The sequence below is a fragment of the Diceros bicornis genome, chromosome X (genome assembly GCF_020826845.1).
Source record: "Diceros bicornis minor isolate mBicDic1 chromosome X, mDicBic1.mat.cur, whole genome shotgun sequence".
Classification (NCBI taxonomy): Eukaryota; Metazoa; Chordata; class Mammalia; order Perissodactyla; family Rhinocerotidae; genus Diceros; species Diceros bicornis.
This window is the reverse complement of record NC_080781.1, coordinates 36,504,142-36,530,417: the sequence shown is the minus strand read 5'-3', so window position 1 is coordinate 36,530,417 and position 26,276 is coordinate 36,504,142. Positions and strand designations below refer to the sequence as shown.

General features: G+C 39.9%; 1 protein-coding gene and 1 pseudogene across 10 annotated transcripts in view; both read left to right on the top strand.

Annotated features, from left to right (window-relative positions):
* Nucleotides 1–770: 770 nt before the first annotated feature.
* CASK (calcium/calmodulin dependent serine protein kinase) overlaps nt 771–26,276 on the top strand; it is a 381,795-nt gene continuing 356,289 nt past the window's right edge. For 4 of the 10 annotated variants that reach the window (XM_058535677.1, XM_058535675.1, XM_058535673.1 and 1 more), the window contains exon 1: nt 771–1,394. In XM_058535677.1, coding sequence (XP_058391660.1) covers nt 1,336–1,394 — 59 coding nt within the window. In that variant the 5' untranslated portion in view covers nt 771–1,335. The remainder of the gene's footprint in view (nt 1,395–26,276) is intronic. The other 6 variants (XM_058535678.1, XM_058535676.1, XM_058535679.1 and 3 more) reach the window with 2 other exon arrangements.
* On the top strand, nt 4,793–4,888 carry LOC131401538 (U6 spliceosomal RNA; annotated as a pseudogene).

Below are 26,276 nucleotides of genomic sequence, written 5' to 3'. Positions count from 1 at the left end.
CAGGCGCTGGATAGATATTTGTTGTGTTTGGGGCAGAATGCAGGAGAAGCTGTCTCTATAAATTGCCATTTGTTGTCGCACGCCTTCCTGGACAGTTTTTGTTTGGTCCTTTACTCGTAGGTGGACGACCTCCCTTCCCCAGCCATTTTCACTAAGGAATGACAGAGTAGCTCTAAAAGCATCCGCCGCCCAGCACGGTCTGGAGTGACAACCTTGCCACCTCTCCTCTTGCTTTCCCATTCATTAGGACCCTTTCCCAGCCTCTTTCCCCAGCAACAACTGGGAAAGGCTTCCTGCGGTTACAAAACAAGCGGGGGAGCGGCTGAAGTTCCGAGTCTTTCGCCGCAGAGAGCTAAGAACGTGCGTTCAGTAGTGGACCTTTTGTCCCCAGCCCCTTCACCGGCTTGGTCGCGGAGGTGACGACCCCGACCAGCCCCCGCCTAAGCAGCTGCCGCCGGCGCGCCCCTGCGGGCCAACTCCCCGCCCCTTCTAGATTCCCGGCGCCTTCCCATTTTGCCGTGACGTGGCCGGCGGCGCGCGCATGCGCCGCTCAGCCCCGTTTCCTTTCCCTCGGCCACCGCCTCCCGACTGGCTGGGGTGGGCGGGGCCTGTGGTTCGGGAAGCCTCGCGGCCTTAGGGGGAGGAGGGCGTGTGTGCGCGAGGCGGGTGCGCGGGGCGCGCGAGCTGGTCGGCGGCTGAGGCGGAGGAGGAGGAGCTGAAGGAGGCGGCCGGGGCTCCCGCCCGCAGAGAGAGCCAGTCCCGCGAAGCCCCCTCCCACTCCCAGGCGGGCGGTGGCGGCGGGAGGAGGAGAAGGAGGAGGGAGCGTCTCTGCCGCCGCCTCCTGGTCCCCAGCGCTGATCTGCCGCCGCCACCTCCCTCCGCGGCGATCCTCCCTCCATGGTCCTGCCGCGGCCCCCTCTGTAGCCCGAGCTGCCCCACGCCGCGCCGGAGCCAGCCTCAGCAGAGGGAGCGGTCGCGGCCTCGCGGCCCGCGCGGGCTGACGAGCAGAGAGCGCGGCGCCGCGCGGTCCCCGAGGATCCGCACGCCGGGCAGCGCGGCCCGAGCAGCGCGAGGAGCAGCGGGCGGGCGGGCGGCGCCGGGCCCGGGCCGCCCTCGCTCCCGCGCCCCGGCCCCGCCGCCCGCGCCGGGGCGGTCGCCCGCAGAGGAAGGCGCCGCAGTCTCCGGGCCTCGCAGCCCCGCTCGAGCGTCCTCGGCTCCGAGGGCTCGCGGGTCCTGAGGGGAGGAGGCGAGCCAGGGGCCGGGCACTGAGCTCTTTGGCGCCCCCACCCCCGTTTTCGGAGCCCTCCACGCTGCGGCCGCTGTCCCCTCCGGACCATGGCCGACGACGACGTGCTGTTCGAGGATGTGTACGAGCTGTGCGAGGTGATCGGCAAGTGAGTCTTCACGCGAGGGAGCGGGAGTGTGGAAAAATGCATTTCAGTGATGCCCGGGTCCTCCCGCGCCCGCACCCGTTCCAGGCCTGCCCCCTGCCCTCCCTCCCCTCCGCCTCCCTTGTCCTCCTCACCCGGGAGTATTTATAGACGTGTACCTGGACCTTCTGCCGGGCGGGGGTCTGGGGGGGGTTCTCAGCGATCCGTGGAGGCGAACGAGCCGAGGTCAGCCACCCCATGAGGCGTGGGGCCGGCTGAAATCTGCTGTCTGCATTTTATCTGACGGTTGCACAGGGACGTGGCAGAACCGATTTTATAGTTGCTTCCTGGGAACAGTTGGGGTTATTGTTATCTCGCGTGTGGCACAAACCATTAACGAAAAGAGCAGCTTGCGTTTCCTTTACTTGCGTGGAAAGATAGAGAAAGAACGTCCAGGATTTTTAATTGTGGGGTGTGTGTCTATTGTGCAGGATATTAGATAGATGCCTTTGTGTTCACCCCTTGCCCGGATTGGAGGGGGTCATTTAAGACGGGGTGCGTTCAGTTTCAGCGAATTCCTCGCCTGGTATAGACGAACGTGGAAAGAGTTGGGGGTAGCCGAATTTTTAATGCCTCGTTATGCAATGACTGTAAATCAGTGTTCGAGTCTTCCCTCGACTGTTGTTGGGATGGTGGTTAGCGTGGTAGAGCCGTCTGCTTTGAGTCACCGGGCTGGTCTAGAATATAGAACTGACAGTCCAAATGCTCATCCTTTCATCTGTGTTGTATAATTACACTAGGGAAAAGCAGAGAATCAGATTAATCACAGTGCTGATTGAGAATTAAATCTGCAGTTCCTCATCTAATTGTCCATTCCTTAAATCTGTTTTGAATAGTTTCCTTTTCATTCTTGTCAAACAGTATTCCAAGTGCACAATCCTGCTAATTTGCTTGTGAAGGAAATGCTGGCGATCTGAAGTTGATTTCCTAGTTCAATGTGTATTCTGTGGCTTTGGAAGTTGAGGAGATAAGATTTAAGAGCAATTTTTGCTTATTTATTAAGGATTGCTAGATAGCTGCCATTGAAATATTTTACCTCATTTTGGAAGCGGTGCTTTATTGTCTGTTTTAAGGTCCGCAGTTGGGAAATGAAACCAAGACCTTAGAGCAGTTGGCTCGCTCTCTTTCAAGTTGTCTGCAGTACTGAATTTCAATTTGTTTAAGTGCTGATAAATCATTTTTTTCTTCCATGTTGAGGTATTTCAGTGTTGCCTCACTTGGTGAAATTGTGAGTAGAGCTTGCTACACACTTTCCTCAGACCCAGTTGATGCAAGGACATGTTACTCCTTGCCTCTATTGTTACATGACCAGCCTGTCTACTAGAAGAAGGAAATCCAAATGCACCCTGACAAAGTGGTTGTGGAAGTGCTCTAGAGCAGTGCTGTCCAAAAGCTATATAATGCCAGCTGCGTATGTAATTTTATATATGTAAATATTACATATGTAAATTTTCTAATAGCCACATTACAAAGATTAACAACAGAGGTGCAGTTAATTTTAATAAAATATTTTATTTAACCCAATAGATCCAAACTATTATCATTTCAACATGTAATCAGTATAGAAATTATTAATGAGATATTTTACATCCTTTCTTTCTTCTTTGAAATCCAATGTGTATTTTACACTAATAGCACATCTCAATCCTCATACAAAGCTAAATTTTCTTCAGAAATACTTGCTCTGTGTTTAGGTTTCATAAAATTTGCATTTGCAAAAGTAGATTCACATACCCAAGTTGTTCCAAACATACCTAAAAGTTTTCTGGTAACTGAATCGAGTATCTCTTTCTAAATTAAAATTTAAATTAGTTAAAATTAAATAGAATTACAAATTCAGTTCCTCAGTTGGACTAGCCACATTTCAAGTGCTCGATAGCCATATGTGAAGAGCACAGTTCTAGAGACAAATGTGTCAAAAAATCTCCTTGTTTTCTTCTTAGCACCCAGTGAAGGTAAATTAGGTGTTTCTCAAAAGCCCCTAAATGATTGTGTGTGTGTGGGTGAATGATGTTTGTTGTGTCTTAGTTATTTTTCATTTAAATGAGCCAGCAAAGTCATAATTGGAAAATGAGAGATTAAAATGTTAAGTATATTGTGATGATGGAATATAGCCATCATTGAATCAATATTAGTAACTCATTCTGATTCCTTAAGGTCTGGAAGAGTGACGATGTGATCTCTTTGGATATTGAAAAGAAGTGGTCAGCATCACATTAGCACAATGAGTAGTCTGCTGACTTATAATTGATACAATATTTTCAGGAAACACCTCTGGTAGAACTAAATTCATCTCTTCTGTCGCTTTGGAGCTGCATAAGGAGAGAGAGCAAGCTCATTTTGAGGAGATAGGTACTCTATGGCTACCTTAATTACTATGAACGTGAAATCTCATTCATATCCTACAAAATCTAACTTGGTCAGTGCCATTTATAATATGTCATTCCATGAAATAGTGAATTCAAGGTAGCCTTCATGGTAAAGAATGTAATGATAGTGTTCCTCACCCTGTATAAAGGTTGAAGGTTTTTCCGGTAAATTGTCTCAGCATATATTGATCTGGAAATTGAAATTCACTTGTGATTTTCTTGCAGAGATCTTGACAGCATACATTTAATTTACAATTTGTTCAACTCTGGATTTAAACAGAAAGGCCCGGAAGATATTCACTTGTACTGAAAACAAGCTGTTTTCAGTTTTTGTTTTTGACCCCTAGGTCTTAATAGGCTTAAATTTTCACTGAGGTACTTTAAAATGGATTTCACTTTTCAAGATCAGTTGTCCACCCACTCACTCCCCTATGTCACTACTTATCTACTCACTCACTCACTCATCCACTATCTTCAAGGGAATCGTGCTTGATTCGTTATGAATATTGGGAGGATGCCATATCCTTTTTAAAAAATTTAAACTCTTTTCCCCTGTGTTTCTTATTTTTGAAAGTCTTACAAAAACTCCTTTGAATGCCTATTGTTTCCATAACATTTTATCATGTAACGTCTTTCAAGTGACTGAAACAAATCTCCAATGATGGCACCTTATCATAGTACCCAAACTTCTTATCTTAGCAAACGTAGCAATTACTGGAAAGGAAAGGTATTATGCAAATACAAGTAATTGGCTAATTTTTATGTCACAATCATTTACTGTATCTTTTGCAAATTTATAGTTTTATAGGTGAATGTACAATCAGTAATATTACATGAAAGAAATTTTAAGATGATTCATCCAAATTAAAACATAGAAATGCCTACCTTCATGGTACAGCAGTTTTGTGAAAGAGAACAGCAAAATGCACACTGTTTTCACCTTGTGTAGGCTGAATATTTGCCTGAGTATTTAGTAACCTGTAACTTCTGATTTTCCTGCTTTGGTAGGACATATACTAAAATTGGAATGTTGCAGCATGACCCCTGCTCAAGGATGACGTGCAAGTTTGAGGCATGCTGTATTTGCTTAGACCTCTAGAGCACTTATCATATTTAATTACGGTTACTTATTTATGGGTCTCTCTACCTAGCTAACAGGGAGCTTCTTGAGGGCAGGGAACATATCTTACACATCTTTCTCTGTTACTTAACACAGTGCCTGCAATGTTACAGTCACTCATTAGCTATGGAATGAATTGAGTAGTTTTAATAAAATTTCATTAAAAGACAAAAAGCTTGTTTATCAACCTCAGAGCAATTATTGTCCCAAAAGGCTGTATTAGTTTAAAGTAGTGGTTCTCCACCTGGCTGCATATTAGAATCACCAGGGGAGCTTTTAAAAAAGATCAATGCCAGGGGCCTGTGTCAGAGCAATGAAAGCAGAATCTCTGGGAGTGGGTCCTGGTCCTTGGAATTTTTTTTCAAGCTCTCTAAGTGATTCTGATGTGGCAGCTGTGATTGAGAATCATGGGTTTAAAACTTAAGTTATGTCTGTAATATTTTGGGACTGTCTTTTCAGAGGCTTACAGTTTTTAAAAAGTAGAATAAACATTTTGGGGGAGGTATTAAAGCCAAAAGACCAAAACATGGATTTTGTTTTCTCCACGCTGTGTTTCTGAGCCTTGTTGTGTAAGAATTTTGTTTCAGCCTGTGTTTGGCTTTGATTTTTGGGTCTTATAAGATTCACATTGATTTGTGACACTCATCTATTGCTAACATGGTGACTGTCTGATGTTTGGAACAACACAGAACAAGGATTGCTTCAATAACAGTTGATGATAGCTGTCTACTATAATAATTTAATTTAATATTAAGAAATTTATCAGTTTAGTATGGATTGTGTTTACACATACACTCTATTAAAAGAGTATGGTGTTAAGTTGCTTATATACTTTAAATATCATACTGGAGATTCCAGTAACACTGTTTGCCAGATAATTGAGTTAAATGCAGCCTTTATGTAAATACTGGATTAATAATATGTAAAATACATAATTTAACATAGAGAAAAATTTAGCTTGACTAATTTGTACAAATTACTATGGCTTTCACATATATTGATTGGCCCAGTGATTTGGGTTTCTATTACCACAGCGGGGAGTGTTACCTCATGTTGGAACATCTTTCCTGGGAATTTTAACTAGACATTGTAGGTAAACTAGTTTTTAATGTTAGGAAAAGGTCAAGTGTGAGCCTGAAGGAACAAAGAATTTTCCAGAAATGAGTAGATGTTCCATGAAAGAAATTCTTGATCAGAATGACAGTCATGTAACAGAAGAAACACAAAAGGTAAAAGAAGCACAATCACCAGCTAACCTGCTGGTGGCCCAGAAAGATCCAAGCCATGGGGGTTAAACTGAAGTTCTGTGGAGGAAAAACCTGTTAAACACAGGGTGTGGATTCCTATACACCACGGGCTTTATTGGGAATAGGTAAGCAGTGTTGATTCCTGATGATGGAGTTTGATTCTGGCACCGTTTTGGAGGGAACTGAGCTGCTCAGTTGGTTTTCTGCATGTGTACAACCTTCTCCGAGTCTCTTCATGTCAGCTTTTTACAGACTGATTTAGGACTTGGAGTTTCTGAAGTGTCGTTTGCACCTTGTCTTCATAAATACTTCCTGTGACTCCCTTACCTTCCGTGACTGTGACATACTCTATGTCCTTGACATATCCAGTTCACCCCCCTCCATTTTTCCCTTGTGTCTGCAACAGTTTCACCTGACAAACTATATCTCCAATGTCCCTTAAATTGTGTTCCTGGATATTTCTTTAAATTAAAAATTCTTTGACCATCTCCATTTGTAGCTCTACTCAATAAATTAAAGAGGCAAGTATACCTCACTTTTTGAGATTGTTCTTGAATCATTGCATTTTTGTAAATATTTTCACATTTCAAATGTGGCAGAAGCACTGTTTAAAGGAACTTTGACATAAGATTGTTTACAAGTAAAAGAAATCTTTCATAGTACATACTTTGTAAGGGGAATTGACATTTATGCCTTCTAATGTTAGGCATTTTACATATATTATCTCCTTTAATTGTACCCATTCTACAGAGAACACTGAGATTCAGAGGGGGTAAGTAACTTGCCTGAGATCATATATGGGATCCCAGCTGATTCTGAAGTCCATTCATTTTGTGCTGCCTTAGGCTGTTGATTTCAGTTGTGAAAATGCTGCACTGGGTTTCCTTAAAGGCACATGTCTTCATTTTCAGAGTTTATTTACTGCAAATTTTAATTCTTTGACTTTCTAGTTAAATTTCTTACCTCTTCAGTAGAGGTTCTATACTACTATTCATTGTTTCATCTATTTTGTTTTTCTTTTTGTCTTTCTTTTTAATGAAATATCAGCGTTTGCCACCAAACTGATAAGTCTGTGCATTCTTTAGCAATGGAAATATAGAATCTTGGCCATCCATCCAAAATATAATTGGTTTTGGAACTTTCTCTACCCCTTTTACTCTCCAGGTTTTTCCTTCCAACTCCCCTGCCCCAACAGACAGAATAGTTGATTGATTACTCCTAACTTGCCAAACCAGAAGTAATGAGGTTTCAGAGAGAGGTGTTTGTTGGGAGTGGGGTGGGGTAGTTTCCACAGGGTAGTTATTCCTATATCCTGTGATAAAAATACTGAAATTGTTCTGACTCTGGAAACCGTGTACAGAATCACAGCTGCTGAGTTGTGAGCATCTCAGCTGTTTGCCAGCACTGCACACCTAACCAAGTAACTGAGTTACTGCTGCAGAGCAGGTACCTAACCCCCGCCAACAAGGTGATGGGGTGTGCAGCTCTCACATTTTTGGTTTTATTTTTTAGTTGCAACTGACAATGCAAATTCTAAAACCACAAATATGGCTTTGGATTTATGTTACAGGGTTCAAGGTGCTGTAGGACCTGCTCTCCTTTCTTTCTCTCCTGGGGCCACCCAGTATCTTGGTATCCCCTCTTTCAGCTGAGTAAAATATGATCACACTGATGGCCATTATGGTATTATGGTATGATTGGTCCCAGAGTCCAAGGCAGTATAGGGAGAGTCTCTCTTTGACTTTCTACGCTGGGAAGATTTCGTTTCTGAAGCTAGTTTGACTTAAAGGAAGTTAATGTGTATTTCCAATTTTGAGGTTTAATAATTTTCTATTACTTTTTCTTTATTAATTAGTTTTTATAAAATTAATTTAAGAATATAGATGGTACAAAGGTAAATGGTGAGTTTCTCTCCATTCTCCCACCATCCATAGCCCCATTCTCCAGAGGTAACCATTGTCCAGTTCTTGTATATCTTTCTGGAAGTTTTTTTGTTTAAAAAACAGAAAAGGATCATATTTTACACAATACTGAAATATTCATTTTCCATTGAAAAATAGGATATCTGATGACCTTTCCGTATCCATCTATGTGTCTGTCTTAATTCTGTCTCTTAAACTGCTGCCCAGTATTCCATGGTGTGGATTGGTACTTTGGCTTTGAATTGAGTGCAGGCCATTTCTAACTGGACATTGCTGGAAATGCCCTATGGGAGTTTGAGTGAGAGATCTGGAATGACAGTGAAGATTTAGGAATCATCTATGTGGAAATGAAACTGTAAGTGAATGAGTTCTTGGGGGCTGACTGAGCTGGGGGATTGTGGCTTGGAGTGTAACTCACAGAGTTAGAAGAATTAGGATAGCTGGACATCACAGAAGTTTCAGAGTAGGGTGGATCAATAATGTAAAATGCCAACACACTCTGATTGAGGCCCAAGAAAGGCTTGTCTATAACAGAGACAATTTAAGTGAATATAATGTTTAATATTCAGTTCATGGTGTGACTGAAAAGCAAGGTTCTGGCTTCCTTTCTGTGGATGTTGGTAATATTATACCATCTCTCTGTGAATCTTGCTCATCACTAACATATTTAGGGTAAAAAAAGGAGTAGATTTCTTTTTTCCCTATAATTGTGTTTTGCAAATTCTGATGGCTGGCTTTTAGGTAAACCATTTGGTTTTCCTAAGATTAGGTCTTTTTGATCCCTGAGCTTGGCACTTAACTTTCAATTAAATGGAAGGCTTTAATGAAATGACCAAGTAAATTTTAGATACTTTAAATTTACTGTAAGTTCTTCATATCTGTCAAACCATTGTTTTCTTAAATCCTTCCCCTGTAGGGAACTGAATTCTTCCTCGCCTCAAGGTTTTTGGTCCCAGTTGGCAAGTGTAGTACTCTCCACACCTTTCACATCCCTCTTCCCCCTACCCCCCTACTAAATTTCTTCATTTGCTTTTTTAGTTGTCCCCATCCATTCACAACAAGAAATTATTACTTTATTGCACTTAAGCCAATTTTTTTGTATCTAAGTGCATATTATTTCATTTCAGCATCTTGTGTTCTATTACTGGGCTGTGGCACATTCTTTTTTTTTTTCAATCTTTTTTATTTCTAATACACTTTTTTTTGCTTTGTTATCATTGTTTCGAATATTTGAATCATTTACAGATAGGAATGATAGTTGTTCTCTCTCTCTCTCTCTCAGTGTAGTTTAATAATATCCAAAATATACTATCTTGAGTCTGTATTTCAGGCTTTTAATTTTAATCCTGAGTTTAGAGTATTTGGGTGTATTTAGATCTAGGATGGAAGTATTACTGTTTAACCATATGCAGATTTTAATGTTTTATTAAAACACTCTTGATGTTATTAATTCAATTACAGAGGTCTCTAGCCCTGCTAAAATGTACAGATTACCATTATACCGCTACTATTTTATAGAATCTAATTTGTGTTTTTAGGAAACATCATAGATTTTTGGCCTTTCTGCTTACCCTTGATATGTACTTCCCCCCAAACATATGGATCGACATTGCTTTGTGGCTTGTAAGGCAGCCCCCTAAGATCTGATCTGGTAACCTGTGGGCACAGTGTAAGCCATTTTCTCCTTATTTATAGAAGGAATGATAGCTGCTTCACAAGCCATTTGCATGGATTAGTGATTGTAAAGTGCAGCATAAGTATTTTTTATTTCCAGAATGTCTCTGAGATACTCAAATTACTTTTGGCAGCTATGTAGATAAGTTTCAACAATTTCCAAATGTGCTCTTTCTCAGTGCTAAACACAGGCTCTATTACGTAAATAATATGGTGAAATGAACGTTCTTTTCTACCACGTGTGTAAAATTGTTAGTGGTGCTAACATTTATTCATTTGTTCATTTATGCGTTCATGTCTAGCTGTGTGGCCCTGGGCAAGTTAGTTAACCTCTCTGAGCCTCAGTTTCTTTATCTGTAAAATAAGGGTGCTAGTATATACCTTGCGGGTTGTTGTGAGGATTGAATAATGCGATCTATATAAAATGTCTAAAGGTTGTTGTTGTTATTTTAATTGCCGTTATCATTATTACTCACCAAAAACTTGAGTTCTCTGGCTTCAAGGAGCTCTCTCTCAGTGGGAGAAGTTGACAAATAGTTCAAATCTAATCTAAGTAGACCTTAAGTCCTGTTAAGGCCAGGGTCGCATCTGACTTGTTCACCTAGTATCCTCAGCATAACTCAGTAACTGACACATAGTAAGTACTCAGGAGTTGTTGAAGGAATGAGTGTGTTAAGTGAGCAATCCAGAGACCGTGATCACTGAGTAGAAGGAAGTTGGGGACATCTTTACAAAGGAGGTGAGGCTTGCATGATTTGTCGGTCTTCTTGGTAGCTCATTTAATCTTTTTAGGCCTGTTTCCTCATTTGGAAAAAGGAGTAGAGGAATGCAGGTAGGGAAAATTTAAAAAGTCTTAAGAAAATTTTTAAAAATGTTTATCCTATTTTATTTTTTTTAATTAATAAACCTTACTTTTTAGAGCAGTTTTAGGTTCACAGCTCCTATTTTAGTTTTAGTGACACAGGTAACATATAAGAAATTCAAACAATAAGTATAAAGCTCAAGTTTTCAGGGACAACTTTAGGAATTTTTCTCCTTGGGTCTCAAATTCTATGGTTTGAGTGCTCATTATGTGCTGGACATGGTGTTAAATTCTTAATATTTTTGTAATTTAACCTTGGCCACAACCCTTCCCTTTGCGTCAATCATCCCACTCCCCATTTTACAGCTGAGGAAACTGAGGAAGAGGGAGAGGAGTAACTTGCCATGGGCAAAGTGGCAATAACAAGTGGCAGCATGGGGATTCTCACCTAGGTATATGTGACCCATCTAAGTGCCTGCTCTTCCGGACTATTTTACTTCTTGTCATTTAGTATGAGCAGAGACTGGTTGTCTTTTGAGGAGTATTCCTAAATATAAAACTCTAATATTCTGATTTTGGATGTTTTAGCAGATTAATAGAATGCCTTTTTTTCTGGTAACAGCTTTATTGAGATATAATTCACATACCATATAATTTACTCATTTAAAGTGCACAATCAGTTGTTTTTAGTATATTCACAGAGTTGTACAACCATCACTACAATAAATTTTCAAATATTTTCATCACCTTAAAAACAAACCCTGGAGCTAGCCCTGATGGCCTAGTGATTCAAGTTCAGTATGCTCCGCTTCGGCGGCTCGGGTTGGTTTCCCCATCGCAGAACCACACCACTCGTCTGTGAGTAGCCATGCTGTGGCGGCAGCTCACGTAGAAGAACTAGAAGGACTTACAACTAGAATATACAACTATCTACTGTGGCTTTGGGGAGGGAAAAAAAAACAGACAGACTGGCAACAGATGTTAGCTCAGGGCGAATCTTTCCCTGAAAAAACAAGAAAAGAAACCCCGTATACTTTAGCTCTCACCCCCGCATCCCTCCCTAGCCCTCTGTAATGACTAATCTACTTTCTATCTCTACAGACGTGCCTATTCTGGACATTTCATGTAAATGGAATCATATAATATGTGGTATTTTGTGACTGGCTTCTTTCTCTAAGCATAATGTTTTCAAGGTTCATCCATGTTGTAGATGTATCAATACTTCATTCCATTTTAAGGCCCAATCATATTTCATTGTGTGGATATACCATTTGTTGATCCATTCGTCAATTGATGGGCCATTTAGGTGGTTTTCACCTTTTGGCTATTATAAATAATCCTGCTATGGACATTTACATACGAGTTTTTGTGTGGACATATGTTTTTATTTCTCTTGGGTATATACATAGGAGTGGAATTGCTGGGTCAAATGGTAACTCTTTTTAACTGTTTGAGGAATGCCAGACTGTTTTTCAAAGTGGCTATAACATTTTACGTTCCCCCCAGCAGTGTATGAGGGTTAGAATGTTTTTTTTTTTTTTTTTTTGGTGAGGAAGAGTAGCCCTGTGCTAACATCTGTTGCCAATCTTCCTCTTTTTGCTGAGGAAGATTGGCCCTGGGCTAACATCCATGCCCATCTTACTCTATATGTGGGACACCTGCCACAGCATGGCTTGATGAGTGGTGCATAGGTCCATGCCCAGGATCCGAACCTTCGAACCCTGGGCTGCCCAAGTGGAGCGCGTAAACTTAACCACTATGCCACCGGGCCATCCCACTAGAATGCTTTTTAATTAGGTGAGTACTATCAGAGTTTGCCTATAGAGTCTGTTCAACACAGTGTGACATAAATTAAAGCAATTTTATGGGTTGTTGGTCAACCGTTTATCTCATGGACGTATTCATACTGATTTTCAACAATTTTGGATATTGTAGACCAAGGGCTGGCAAACCATCTATAAACTACTGGATAGTAAATATTTTAGGCTTTGTGAGCCATACAGCATTTGTCACAGCTACTCAACTCTGCCGTTGTAGCGTGAAGACAGCCATATCAAAACAAATGAGTATGGCTGTGTTCCAATAAAACTTTATTTACAAAAATAGGTGGTGGGCTAGATTTGGCCCTTGGGCTGTAGTTTGCTGATCCTGTTGTAGATTAAAAATGAAACTGGAGCTTATTGTCCACTTCCCATTCTTGTTTACCCTCAAGGTTGGGATGTTCTTTCAGTGGTCTGAGTAGCCCCATAGTGCGTAGTTTGTTTCTGCAAAATGTAATGATATTGCAACTGGTCCACTGAACTTTTTTCAGTGTTAAATGCTATGCATTGTGTCTTTTTTTTTCTTTTACTGCTTTTGGATTCTCTTTTTGATCCTAGGTTAAAGGGAAGAAACCCACAAAATTCTTTTCAGATTGTCTGACTGGAGGTAATATAAATGTGGAGTTCCTGAAAAAAGTTATTTCCTTCATTCTTGCTTATTGCCTGTAAACTGGATGAAAATAGAGTTGAGAGCATACTAGAAATTATCAGAAATGTAAGATTATTTAAAATAGCTTTAATAAAGTTAGGGGAAAAATCACTTGCTAAATCTCCATCCCTAATTGGAGAGTTGTGATGTGCCATCCGTGTATATTTTATGACTTCACCAAGAACCCCTGATAGAGTCATTGTTTGGGATTAGGGTGTATGTGTGTGTTTGTATGTGTGTGTGTGATGTAAATAAAACTTCTTCAAATTCTATTTTGTGTCTGAAATCCATTTTACTCAATATATTTTGTGGTAGTAGACATACACTTTTTAGAGTGCTTTGTGGCTTTTAAAAAAACTGTCATGGCCTCCTGTGTACATAGGAAAGATAGTATTATTTGAGCTTATAGATTTTCATAATTTGTTTGCAAGACTGTTCTAAATTATAATTTTGCAGTGTTGTGAAAAGCTCCAAAGGTTATGTTAAAAGAGGGAATTTTGTATCACAGCTTTTATCTTTGCATTTGTGCATTTGACAGATGAATTAATTGTTCATAATGTGAGATTTCAGAACTAAGACAAGGAAAATCCCAGAATATGTATTTAGGAAACAGCCATTTACAGGATGTATGGATATTATAGTGTTGTTTTATGTAACTTCCCCAAATTTTATTATGGCAGCAGTGTCCACATCTGAACAGTAAACAAAATGAGGTGGAAGGATCCTAAAGTTGTAGTCTCTGATACGATTGGGCACTGAATCTAAACTATCTAAATTTACAGAACACATTTCATCTACTAGGTCATGTTACATTGTCAGGTTGAAGAATGATCATGTTGGAATCTAGTTAGACCACTTACTTCGATGAAAATACTTCTTAGGTTGGCTTCAGAGGACGGTAAAAGGCATCTTTTCCTATGATAATCCTTGGGTAGTATCATTTATATTGCATTATTTAGGTTAGTTTTTGCTGAATTCCATTTGAGCCATTAGTTCAAAAGAAGAATGGCCAGCCTTTATTTATATAGAATCTTTACTGGTATTCTTAGGCTTAATATCATCTTAACTGGGTTTTTGTCCCAGCAGTAATATATGGCATTGAATTTGAGATTGTTTTTTTTTAATAAATAATTTTTCTTTAATTTAGTCACTTGTAAAAATAATTGGATACTGGTAAAACAAACAAGAAGGTGTTTTCACTGAGGACTTTAATTATATTTCATATAAATTAAAAAAATTGTTACTGGAGTATTCAGATCACAGGTTAGAGTGAGAATGTAATTATCTCACATTGTAATCAACATATATAATACTTTTGAAAGCATGCTAATAAAATTGGAAAAAACCCCTACTGACCATATGTATTGTAGGTTATGCTTCTTTCTTCTTTCTTTTTTTAAACATTTCCCTCTTGATAATGGATGGGAAAATGATTTGTGTAAATATCTATTCAAATGAATACACTTTCATTATTATCATTGTAGAAAGAGCCTGGGAATCTCGAGAGGGAGATTCCAGGCTTGCTGCTCTACTTTTTGGATTATCTCCATTAATAGTATTTCTTTCATTGCTGAGGGTTTCTATTGTACTGCTGGAAGGGATCACCACACTTCCATAATATATGACCCACTTGCACTAAAGGTCAAGTGTGCTTTAAATTTCCATCTGATTAAAGTTCAGGCTTCTTGGTTAGACTTGCCTGGGTGGCTTCAGAATTAGGTCCACAAATGTAAATACAGACTTGAAGATCTTATTTAGAATGATACTTTTTTCACCATGAAGACACACTCATAGACATAGTCCTCAAAAGATATGTATAAGTTGGATTTGATAAATGTAGTTTAAAACTTAATAGGAAAAACAGTACTTTAAAGAAACTTTTTTCATAATTGTGACAGATCAACACTTGTTTTGTTTTCCCCAGTTTCTTCATCTTGTAAAAGAAGGATAGAAAAAGCTATATTGTCTACCTCATGGGATTCTTATGAACATAAAATGACATAATTCTTCTAAAGTCTTGAACTACCTTGCATATATTATTATTTTTATTTTATTGAAATGCATTTCTAATTAGAAATGAGCTTTGTTGAATTTTCTTTGATTTTGCAAGAATCGTTTACCTTTGTCTTTAAAACTGAGTTTATTTCTATGTTTGATTTCTGGAGCTTAATACTTCTCAACTCTTTATAGGACTTAGAACATGTTAGGTGAAAATGTTGAATAAAGAGATTTGAGGATGAATTATGTGTATTTTACTGATGGGGCAATGTTTAAACTGAAGTCAAAGCGAAGAAAAAATACTGTTTCCCCTTGTTTCTTTTTAAATTATTTAATTTTATTTGAGCCTTGAAGTTTGGGACTTACTACAAGTGGCAAATTTTTGTGGCCAATCAGATGTGAACTTTGGCAGCTAATTAAAATGTTGAACTTCCTGTTTAGTGGTAATGTCTAGAGTAGTGGCTCTCAAAGTGTGGACCTCATCCTGACCAGCAGCAGTAGTATCATCTGGGAACTTGTTAGAAATGCGGATTCTGGGGCCCCACCCCAGGCCTACAGAGCAGAAGCTCTGGGGTGGGGCCCAGCAATCTCCGTTTTAACAGCCCTCCAAGGGATTCTGAGGCACACAAAAGTTAGAGAACCACTGATTTACAACTCTAGATCACAGCTTAGTAAACTATGGCCCATAGACCAAATCAGCCCACTGTTTTTATAAAGTTTTTTTGGATTATAGCCAGTCTCATTCATTTAAATATTGTCTATGGCTGCTTTCATACCACAAGGGCAGAGTTGAGTAGTTGCAGCGTAGACCATATGACCTGCAAAGCCTAAAATATTTATTTTCTGGCCTTTTATACAAAAAGTTTGCTGATTCCTGCTCAAGTTGAAACCTTGGTACTGTTTTTTTTTGCCCATAATACTGAGCTGCAAATATCTAAAATCAGTAGATAAACACCTATGGTTTTTTTTTTGCTTTTACACCTAACTCTCTTATTTTTATGAACCCATTCCCCTCTCTGATATCAACCTATTACTCAGTGACTAGAGACTTATGAATGAAAATAGTATACTACTGTGCCGTGTCCTTTTCTGTCTGGTAATAGTGGAAGCCTGTTTAACAATTCTGCAACATTTCCTCACTGATTCTGCATTGGTATGTCCTTGGTTTTTCTGTACTCTAGTACAGAACTTTCTGTGCGTAACTTAACTATCTCTTATGGTCTTCATTTCTCCCAATTCTTATTGCTTATTTACTTCCTCAAGAGAAAGCCCACCTTGTGACTGCTAGGTTTAGGAATTCATGGGAGCTGGTTGATGTACTCTAAGACATTGAAATAGTACCATCCGATCTGGAAAATTTTTATCCTTGGCCTGGAGTGCCGTAGTCACTTGTACTTCACAAGGATGTTTGTGAGCACATAGATATTATGGATAATCTTAGAATGTTTACTGGACAAGTTTTTGTTAGCCTTCCCATAACCAATGATGGCTATTTCTATCATTAGTTGGAATATCATAACGCATTCTTGATATTCTTTTGTACTTGCTTTCAGTCTTTAAGGTGATTGGTGGTCAGCATCATATAAGATTCAAGAACTGGATTTTCACATTGTTCTTATTGATGCACGTGGAATCTTTCTCTCTACCCACACCACTGAAGGAAGTGTAATAGCTTTTGAAAAAAAGGTCTTCTCATGGTCTCCATTAGCTCCAGTAGCAAGATTAGGCAAAAGTGTTGTTTTTGCAGCTGTGATTCCATGTTGTATGTGACTGATGTTTTGAGTTAAGAAACATGACTTGGCCAAATTATACTGAACTATGTTTACTGGTGAGTTTGTTTGGTCCATGATTTCTTTCAGTACATTTGGGTTGAATATTTTGGTAGGGCATGCTGGGTAAGACACAGGAAATAGTGAGCTTGAAATTGGAAATGATTGAGTTAGACCTTTCATTTAGGCTTTCCCAATCAACTTAATTCATACCTTTTGCTGTGCTTACTCATCCCAGAGGTGAGGTACAGTGAGAGAGGGTCAGGCAAAGACCAGCCAGCCGTCAGAGTGTGGCTACTTAAGTCTATTGCCAAAAGCAACCCATCTATAGGAGAATTTGAACTTTACTGTTTTGTACAATATAGTGTGGAAATGCATTGTTTTTAAAATTACATTGTTATTTATAGCAATGAATAAAATGTGAACTCTTTTAAAGAGAGCACTGTTCTGCAGCCTTATTATTGTCCCAGTCAGCACAATACCCACCCACACGAATCATCAGAACAACCTCATCATTTCTGTTTTATCTACCTGGAATAGGGGTCAAGAGTGGGTGGTAATGAGAGCTTGGGAAATCATGCTGCACTTTAGGCAAGAAGAATGCTCTGGTGACTCTTGCTGTGTTTTCTTCCCCTCATGTGCGTAGGAGTCTGGGATAGCCCTGAGGACCTGGAGGTAAGCTTTAATAATTCTGTTCGTTCCTTAGCAGCTGGCTGTGCTTGGGAGCTTCCCTAGAAGCAACTGCTGTAGACGAGTCCTGCCAAATGTGTGGATTTTCAGCCATTTTAAAGGCTATAATGTTCAGACTCAGAATTTCTTAGTAGGCAGAGAGTGTCATTTTAAGGGTACTTATGCTGCATGGAAAAGGTTCATTATGAAATAGACACTGCAACGAGGCCTCCATGTGACATAAATTTATTGGAGCTTGTGTACTTTTAAAACCATATATTTCTTTAATATATATTTTAAGCTTCATTAGGTCACGATTCATGGCTGTCATAGTCATTGCTATATCTCTACACCTAGGACAGCATCTGGCACATAGTCGATGTTCGTTATGTAGTTGTTGAGCCAGCTCAAAGAAGGGGAGGAAGTAGCTGAACACATTAGAAAAGATAAAATCTGGCCCATAATGCACAGAATCAGGAGTTCATATTTTCAGTTCATGCTAATATTTTGCTGCTTCAAAAACCACCTAATTCTCATAATGTCCCTTTGAGATAGTTTAGTAGATAACAGAATTGTACAGTATATGCTGAACATAATGGTGGAATTCTGAATAACACTTAGCTTCCCTAGTTGAGATCTATAAGATCATTGATGTAATTAAATTAGATGAAGAAAAGAAGGTTCTAAGGCTGAAAGGGAATGGAGAATTTTATAGTGAGTAAAATTACTAGTACTTGCTTAGCTGATCTGTCCAAAAATGCTTCCTCATTTCTAAAATAGAGACAGGAGGTTCTACCTAATAGGATTGCTCTAAGGATTAAATGAGACAGTGGGTATAAAGCACAGTTCCCGGCACCTTGCAAGTGCCCAGTAAACATGAGTTGCTTTCGTCATCAACAGTAAGTTTTAAGAGCTTCGTAAGTGCCAGGCTCTGTGCCAAGTACCTCCTCCTTCCAGGTGTTGCACCAATTTCCCTTTCCTCTCTCCTTGCTGCCTCACTCCTGGTTCCATCTGGGGCGAGTATTGAAGCTGGGCTTGACCTTCAGTCACCTAGCCAGTCCCACTGACCTTGAGCAAAGGTAAGGGACCAGACGCTAAATCCTGCCATCTGCCTGTTACTGTAGCCGCTAGCCGGATGTGGCTATTTAAAGTTAATTAAAATTAAATAAAATTTAAAATGCATTGAATAGAGATTTTTCCAAAGAAGATTTACAGATGGCCAGTAAACACATGAAAAGGTGCTTAACATTGTTAGTCATTAGGGAAGTGAAAATCAAAACCACAATGAAATAACCACTTCACACTCACTAGGATGGCTGTAATAAAAAAGATGGACAATAACAAGTGTTAGTAAGGATATGGAGAAATTGGATCTCATACATTGCTGGTGGGAATATAAAATGGTGCAGCCACTGTGGAAAAACATCCTTGCAGTTCCTCAAAAAGTTATAGTTTCCATACAACCCAGCAATTCTACTCCTAGGTATTTGAAAACATACGTTCACACAAAAACATGTACATCAATGTTCATAGCAGCACTATTCACAATAGCCCAAAGGTGGAAACAACTCAAATGTCCATTGACTGATGATTATCTAAACAAAATGTGGTAGTTGTACACAATGGAATATTATTCAGCCATAAAAGAAATGAGTACTGATACATGCTATTACAAGGATGAACCTCAAAAACATTATGCTAAGTGAAAGAAGCCAGACACAAAAGACTACATATTGTATGATTCCATTTATATAAAATGTCCAGAATAGGCAAATCTATTGAGACAGAAACTAGATTAGTGGTTGCCAGGAGCTGGGGGGAGTGACTGCTAATGGGTATGGGGTTTCTTTCTGAGATTATTAAAATGTTCTGGAATTAGATAGTGCTTACTGATCGAGACATATTTGTAAATATACTAAAAAACACTGAATTGTGTACTTTAAAAGGGTGAACTTTATGGTGTGTGAATTATATCTGAATTAAGATGTTGTTTTTAAAAATTCAGTTCCTTAGTTGCATCAGCCACATTTCAAGTGCTCAGTAGTGACATGTGGATAGTGGCTACAAAGTGGATGGTGCAGACTGAGAACATTTCCATCACCACAGAAAGTTCAATTAGACAGTAATGACCTAGAGGAACTGAGTTTCTCAGTCTGAAACCAAAAAGAAAATGAAAAACCAGTCTAAAAATCACAGAGAGAATTGAAGACAGATTATGTGATTATGCTTTGGAGAAATGTTACTTTTGGGTAATTTCACTCTTTGTTGCCTTCTGACTGTTCCACTGGGCAACTCCAGAATTATTTTCATTTTATTTTCAAAATAAACTCATGAAGGTGTAGGTACTGTTATTCTTGTATTTAGCAAATGAATTAATTGTGGCTTTACTGAGTTTAAGAGATTAGCATAGCTAGTGAGGGCAGAGCCAAGTATCTAACTTAGGTTGTATTACTCCAAAGGTACTTCACTTCTGTTATATTGTTTCCCTCTTTTTATGGTATTTGATTTTCTTGCCTTTATGGTATTTGATTTTCTTGCCATCCATCCTCCAGTCCCACTCTGTTGCTAGCCCAATAGAGCTATTTACAGTACCCTAAATGCACAGTGCTTTATGTGCCTTAGCAGAAGCTATTCTGTTAGCCAACCCCCTGTCCTCCTCTTGCCGTCTCCCAGCACTAGTGTGTACATGTGCCCCACTTACCTGAAAGCACAGCTCAAATATCTCTTCCTTTGTGAAGCTATCCTATACCCTTCCAGGCTTAGCAGCCTTTTTTCTGTGCTTCCATTTCTGTAGTTAATTTCTAAATATTCCCAAAGTTGAGAGATTTATCCACTAAGGAAACAATTATATGAAGCAGTTTGAGGGGCTGCTGTCTCACCTGGTCAAGGTTGCATAATGGATTCTTGTTTGTGACACTGTGACACATTGAGCCCTCTTTATAGCTGCTGTATTGGCAACTCTAGCAAGGAAGTGGTCTTCTCATCCAGGCCCTTGAATTCAATTTATACGTTACCTCCTCCTTTCCACTCACAAAGGTCTGCAAGCTCCATCCTCACTGCTACAGTACTTGACAGAACTTTGCCTCTTAATATAGTTTTCTGCTTAGGCTCTTTGAACTAGATAAAATGCTGCCATGTTTCCATATTTTTCTATCCACAAAACTCTTGATGTTAAAAAAGATACCTGATTGGATTCTGGAGTTCTTTCATGGCTTTCTCTGATTCTTAGATCATCCTGCTCTAACCTTATGCTAACATCAGTTTACTCTCTGGTTTTGGTAGAACATATCCTCCAGTAGCTTCTGGAGAAAGGTTAAATGGGAAGTAAATTTTGAGACTATGTGTAGTATGCTGAATAACCACGTCCTAATTCCCAGAACTTGTGAATATATTACCTTATGTGGTAAAAGAGTCTTTGCAGATGTCGTTAAGAATTTTGAGGTGGGGAGATTATCCTGGATTATCCAGGTGGGCCCAGTGTAATCACAGGGTCCTTATAGGAGGGAGGCAGGAGGACCAAAGTCAGTAAAAGGAGACATGACAACGGAACCAACCAGGGGTTGGAATGACGCACTTGGAAGATAGAGAAAGGGGCTATGAGCTAAGGAATGCAGGTGGCCTCTAGAAGCTGGAAAAGGCAAGGAAACAGATTCTCCCCTGATGCCTCCAGAAAGAACGCAGCCAACACCTCGATTTTAGACTTTTGACTTCCAGAACTGTAAGAGAAAAAATTTGTGTTCTTTTAAGCCACTGAATTTGTGGTAATTTTTTACAATAGCAATAGGAAATTATGAATACACCATGTATGGAAATGTCTTTATTATTCCCTTTGACTTGGTTGATAGTTTATATAGACATAGTTTGTATAGATAATCAGATATAGAATTCTGTGTTGGAAATAATTTGCTCTCAGAATTTTGAAGGCACTACTACATTGTTCTCTGTAAAGTTGCTAATCTTCTGTGACTTGTTTTTTTTTCATTTTTCTCCCTGCCAGCTTTTTCTTTACTCTCAGATTTCATGATAATATACTTGGGCGTGGATCCTTTTTTATTCACTTTACTGGGCACTCAATGGGCCCTTCGATTTGTTTTGTTTTGTTTTGTGAGGAAGATCAGCCCTGAGCTAACATCTGTGCTAATCCTCCTCTTTTTGCTGAGGAAGACCGGCTCTGAGCTAACATCTATTGCCAATCCTCCTCCTTTTTTTTTTTTTTTCCCCAAAGCCCCAGTAGATAGTTGCATGTCATAGTTGCACATCCCTCTAGTTGCTGTACGTGGGACGCGGCCTCAGCATGGCCGGAGAAGCGGTGCGTCGGTGCGCACCCGGGATCCAAACCCGGGCCGCCAGCAGCGGAGCGCGCTCACTTAACCACTAAGCCACCGGGCCAGCCCCCCCGCCCTTCGATTTGAAGACTCATTTTCTTCAGTTCTGGAAAATTATCTTATGTTCTTTGACAATTTCTTCCCTTGTATTATTCCTGTTTTTTTTTTGAACTCCTATTACTGGATTTTGACCCTCCAGTTTTATGTATTCTCTCAGTTTCCCTGTTTTTTCATCTTGTTTTACTTTCTGTGAGGTCCTTTCAACTTATTTTCCAATTCTGTAATTCATTTCTAAGAGCTTTTTTCCCCTCTGATTTTCTTTCTTGGATACTGTATCTAATGTCCTCAAACAGAAAGAGAAGAAAGTGGAATTATAATTATTGTGACATTTTCTTTTCCCTATATTGTCTGTTTTCTCTGATTTTCCTTTCCCGTTTCTTGGTCTTGATAACTGTCTTTCATGTTAGAGGTATTCCTCAAGCGTCTTTAGCAGGTTGTTTCTATTAAGGAGAAGTTGATTGGAAACTCACTGTTCATGAGGGGGGCACAATTGTTGACTGATGGGCTTCGCTGTGGTGTGATGGGGGGGAAACCTAGGTATTTATTAGGAACTCCCTGCCTGTCAGTTCGTTCTTCTTAAGCCAGTTTTTCTACATAGGACTCCTTGAATCTCTTGTGGGAGGGGATTCAGGGGTAATAAGCTCACAGCTAGTATTCAGAAGCCCAGCCTGAAAAGGGCTGGCTCTTTTGCCATTGGCTGTGCAGACTTTTACTTACTCCTTGTTTTTAGTAAGGCATATCATTTCTGTTCTCAGGGACAGAATTGTTCCTAAGTTCAGGGACTCTGGTTCAACCTCTCCAGAGAGTAACTTAAGACTTCTGCTGTGTGGAGAAAAGGCAGTTGCCCAGTGCTCTGGTTGAGGAGAAAGAATCTGGAACTCTTATTGCTCTTTTAAAGGACTTTTCAGCCCCTTCCCTTTTAAAAAATTTTTTTTCATATTCCCTCAAAATGTTCCTGGAAGCTGCAATTCTTGAGCTTTCACCTTCTGCTTTTCCAGAGCCCTCGGGAATGAACCAGCTTACTAGCTTCAGTTTAGATTCCCCTACTGCAGGTGCTTTGCAGAAAGAAGAAAGATACAACCAAGGTAGTTACCTCTTTTTCAAATGTTTTTCATTTTTAATTTTGTGGACATCACTCCTTTGCTGTCAGATTCTCTCCCACTTTCTTGATTTTGTTGGTTTATATCTTTTCGAATTCTTCCCGCTCATGGTTTCTAGGGGGAGGTAGATAAATGCTTGTATTCGATCATCTATGTTTAATCAAAAGCCCACCCCCCGAAACCCTCTCTTTTTCTTGGATTTCTAATTCTTGGACATCTGCTTCCGCTATTAGAATATGAGCTTCTCAAAGGCAGGAACCAAGGTTTTTATATCTCCAGCACTTGCATAATGTCTGGAGTGTAGCAGGATTATTAAAGAAGTGAACTTTGAATGTGCGCCCCAACCCACACATTCAAAGTTCAGGCAGTTGATGTCTGCTTTGGCTTTTACTTTCTGCTCGTGCAGAAATTTCAAATCAAACAGCAAAATCCCTCTGGTAGATAAACTGGGAAGCTCTCCCCTTCCCTTGATCCTTGCTTATTCCTTATCCACACTGCATCTAATGCAGGGCCTCACGTGCATCCAGCCTTCCAGAACCCCAAGAGTATGTCAGAGCTTTAAGTCCCCTATGGCTGTCTCATTCCTCAGATCTCCCTTTTACGTGTTTGGCTGAAGTCTTGTTTGCCCCAACCAGTATTACTGGCTTAGACAGCTGTGATGTTTGATTGTTTGCTAATGATCCCTATTGTTTTCAGCAATGCTGCAGGCATGGGGCTTTCCCTTGGAGCGCCAAATCAGGTCAGCTCCCTTTAATAGCAGTGGGCACAGAGCTACAATGCCCCAGAATTGTAGTGGGGAAAGGGAGGGAAGCAGCCCCAAATTAAAATGCGACTGACCCTGCTTGTCTTGCCTAGGATCCTAAGTAGCTGAGGTCCTCACTCTGCCATCAGAAGTCCTACTCCCCACCCCGCCACACCCCTGCTTGGATTTTCAATGTATTTTTTATACCCATTTATAGTTTGATAGCTTTTCATTTAGTATAAATACTTCCTCATGTCCCTGATAATTCGTTATAAATAATTTCTGATGGCTGTGTATCATCTCATCATTTGGATGTCTCACTTTATTTGCTAATTCCCCTGTTGTTGGACTTCAGATGATTACTTGTTTAATTTGTCTCCCTTTCCCAAGAGGCTCTAAACTCAAAGAGGGCTAGGACTATTTACTACTTCATTGTCAGTGCCTGACACAATAATTTTTGTTGAATAAAGGTTTTTTTACCCCAGTTTTAAAATATTATAAATAACACGTTGAGGAGTATCTTACTGCCAAAGCTTTATCCAGATTTCAGATTATTTTCTAAGAATGGCGTTTCAGAAGTGGAATTGCCTGGTCAAAGGATATAAAGATTTTTAAGCCTCTTTTTTTTTTTTTTGTGAGGAAGATCAACCCTGAGCTAACATCCATGCCAATCCTCCTCTTTTTGCTGAGGAAGACCGGCTCGGAGCTAACATCTATTGCCAATCTTCCTTTTTTTTTCCCCAAAGCCCCAGTAGATAGTTGTATGTCATAGGTGCACATCCTTCTACTTGCTGTATGTGGGACGCGGCCTCAGCATGGCCGGAGAAGCGGTGGGTCGGTGTGCGCCCGGGATCCGAACCTGGGCCGTTCGGATCCCGGGCCGTCAGTAGCGGAGCGCACACACTTAACCGCTAAGCCTCGGGGCTGGCCCCTAAGCCTCTTGACATAGGTTGCCAGATTGATTTCTAGAAAGGTTCTACCAAAATGTCTTCTTTCAGCAGCAAATGGTATCCCTATCCATTGCACTCTACATTTGGCAACATTGAACATGCTAATTGCCTTTGTTTTATTGACCTGTTAGGCAAAAAATGTTCTCATTGAACTATTTTGTGTCTTTTTGATAACCAGTGAAAGTGTTCATTTTCCTCATGTTTAATTTTTTTTATTCCTTCTATAAATTGGCCATTTGTTTTTGTTTTTTGTTTTCTATTTTCCTATTATCGTCGGCCCTCAGTATCCGCGGGTTTTGCATCCACAGATTCAACCAACCTTGCATCACAATTCGGGTACAGAAGGCTGGCTGTATCCGTTGTACTATGGCCCTTTTATGTAAGGGACTTGAGCGTCTGCGGATTTTGGTATCCACGGGGGTATACAAAAACGAATCCCCCACGGATACTGAGGGACAACTGTAGTTGCCTAGTGTTTTTCTTGCTAATTTATGTAAACTTTATATAGCAAACATATTAACCTATTATCATTGTCTTTCACATATTTTTCAAGTTCTTTTTTGCTTTGTTCCTGCTCAGTTTGGATATGCAGAAACTGAAAATCATACAGAAGAAGCCTCCTTATTTGGTGATTAGTTCTCATAACTGGTCTAATAGGAAGGGATATCCTAAAAAAGTTTATCTTCAACATTAAAGCTTCAGTTTACACATTAGGTAGCTAATCCTTTTATATTGGCCTGCCCTTTTCTTTGAATATGAGTCTAATTGATTAGAAATCAGCTATATATTTCTTGTTTACATCTTATCCAAAATGCATCGTCAATGATTTCTAGTTTTGGTTTCTTTAAAGTGGGGTGATACCTTAATGAGCGGTAATTGATGCAGATTCCTTTCAGGTATTTTACAGATCTCCCTAGTCTTTTGCAGGTTTGTCACCCACATTTAGTTCAGCATCACCTTTATCTGGTCTTTGTAGCCAGTTCCTCTCTTTTCGCACTCACATTCAATTGATGTAACATATAATTAAGAATTAAAGTAACAGGTACACAACTAGCATAAAAAGGAACAGATTTGGGAACAATCATAAATAACTCGTGATAAGTAGGCAACTTAATTTGTAGGGCTCATGGGCAGGTGTACTACACAGTAACCTTTTAGCACTGAGCAGTCAGCATGCTGTGGGCGTTCGTTAGGTTTCTACACAGGAGCTGGGGAATGGATCAGTCTGTGAAATTGGTCAAGTGGAGTTTGATTAGGAGAGCTTCTACTATAGTCAGTATCAGTCAGTCCTTCCCTTTGTTGTTTCTGTAATTGTTTTGATGCTTAGAAAGTCATTCCCTTCCTGAGAGTCATGTGGAAATTCACCTACATTTGTCTCTTTGTTTTGATTTCTTACTTGAACTCTTTGATACATCTGAAATTTATTTTGCTTCTTGGTATGAAATAAGGATCTAAATAGATTTTCCATCCTGAAATAATGTGCCAGGTTTTTTTTTTCCAGTAGAGCAAGTGCTTTCTTAAAAGCAACTGATCAAAAATGTCATTTCTAGTGCTCAACAATTAATCTAGTGTTGGGAGTAGAAGGTCAGTATCGTCCTTGGGGTTGGGGCAGGGCAGATAGTGAATAGAG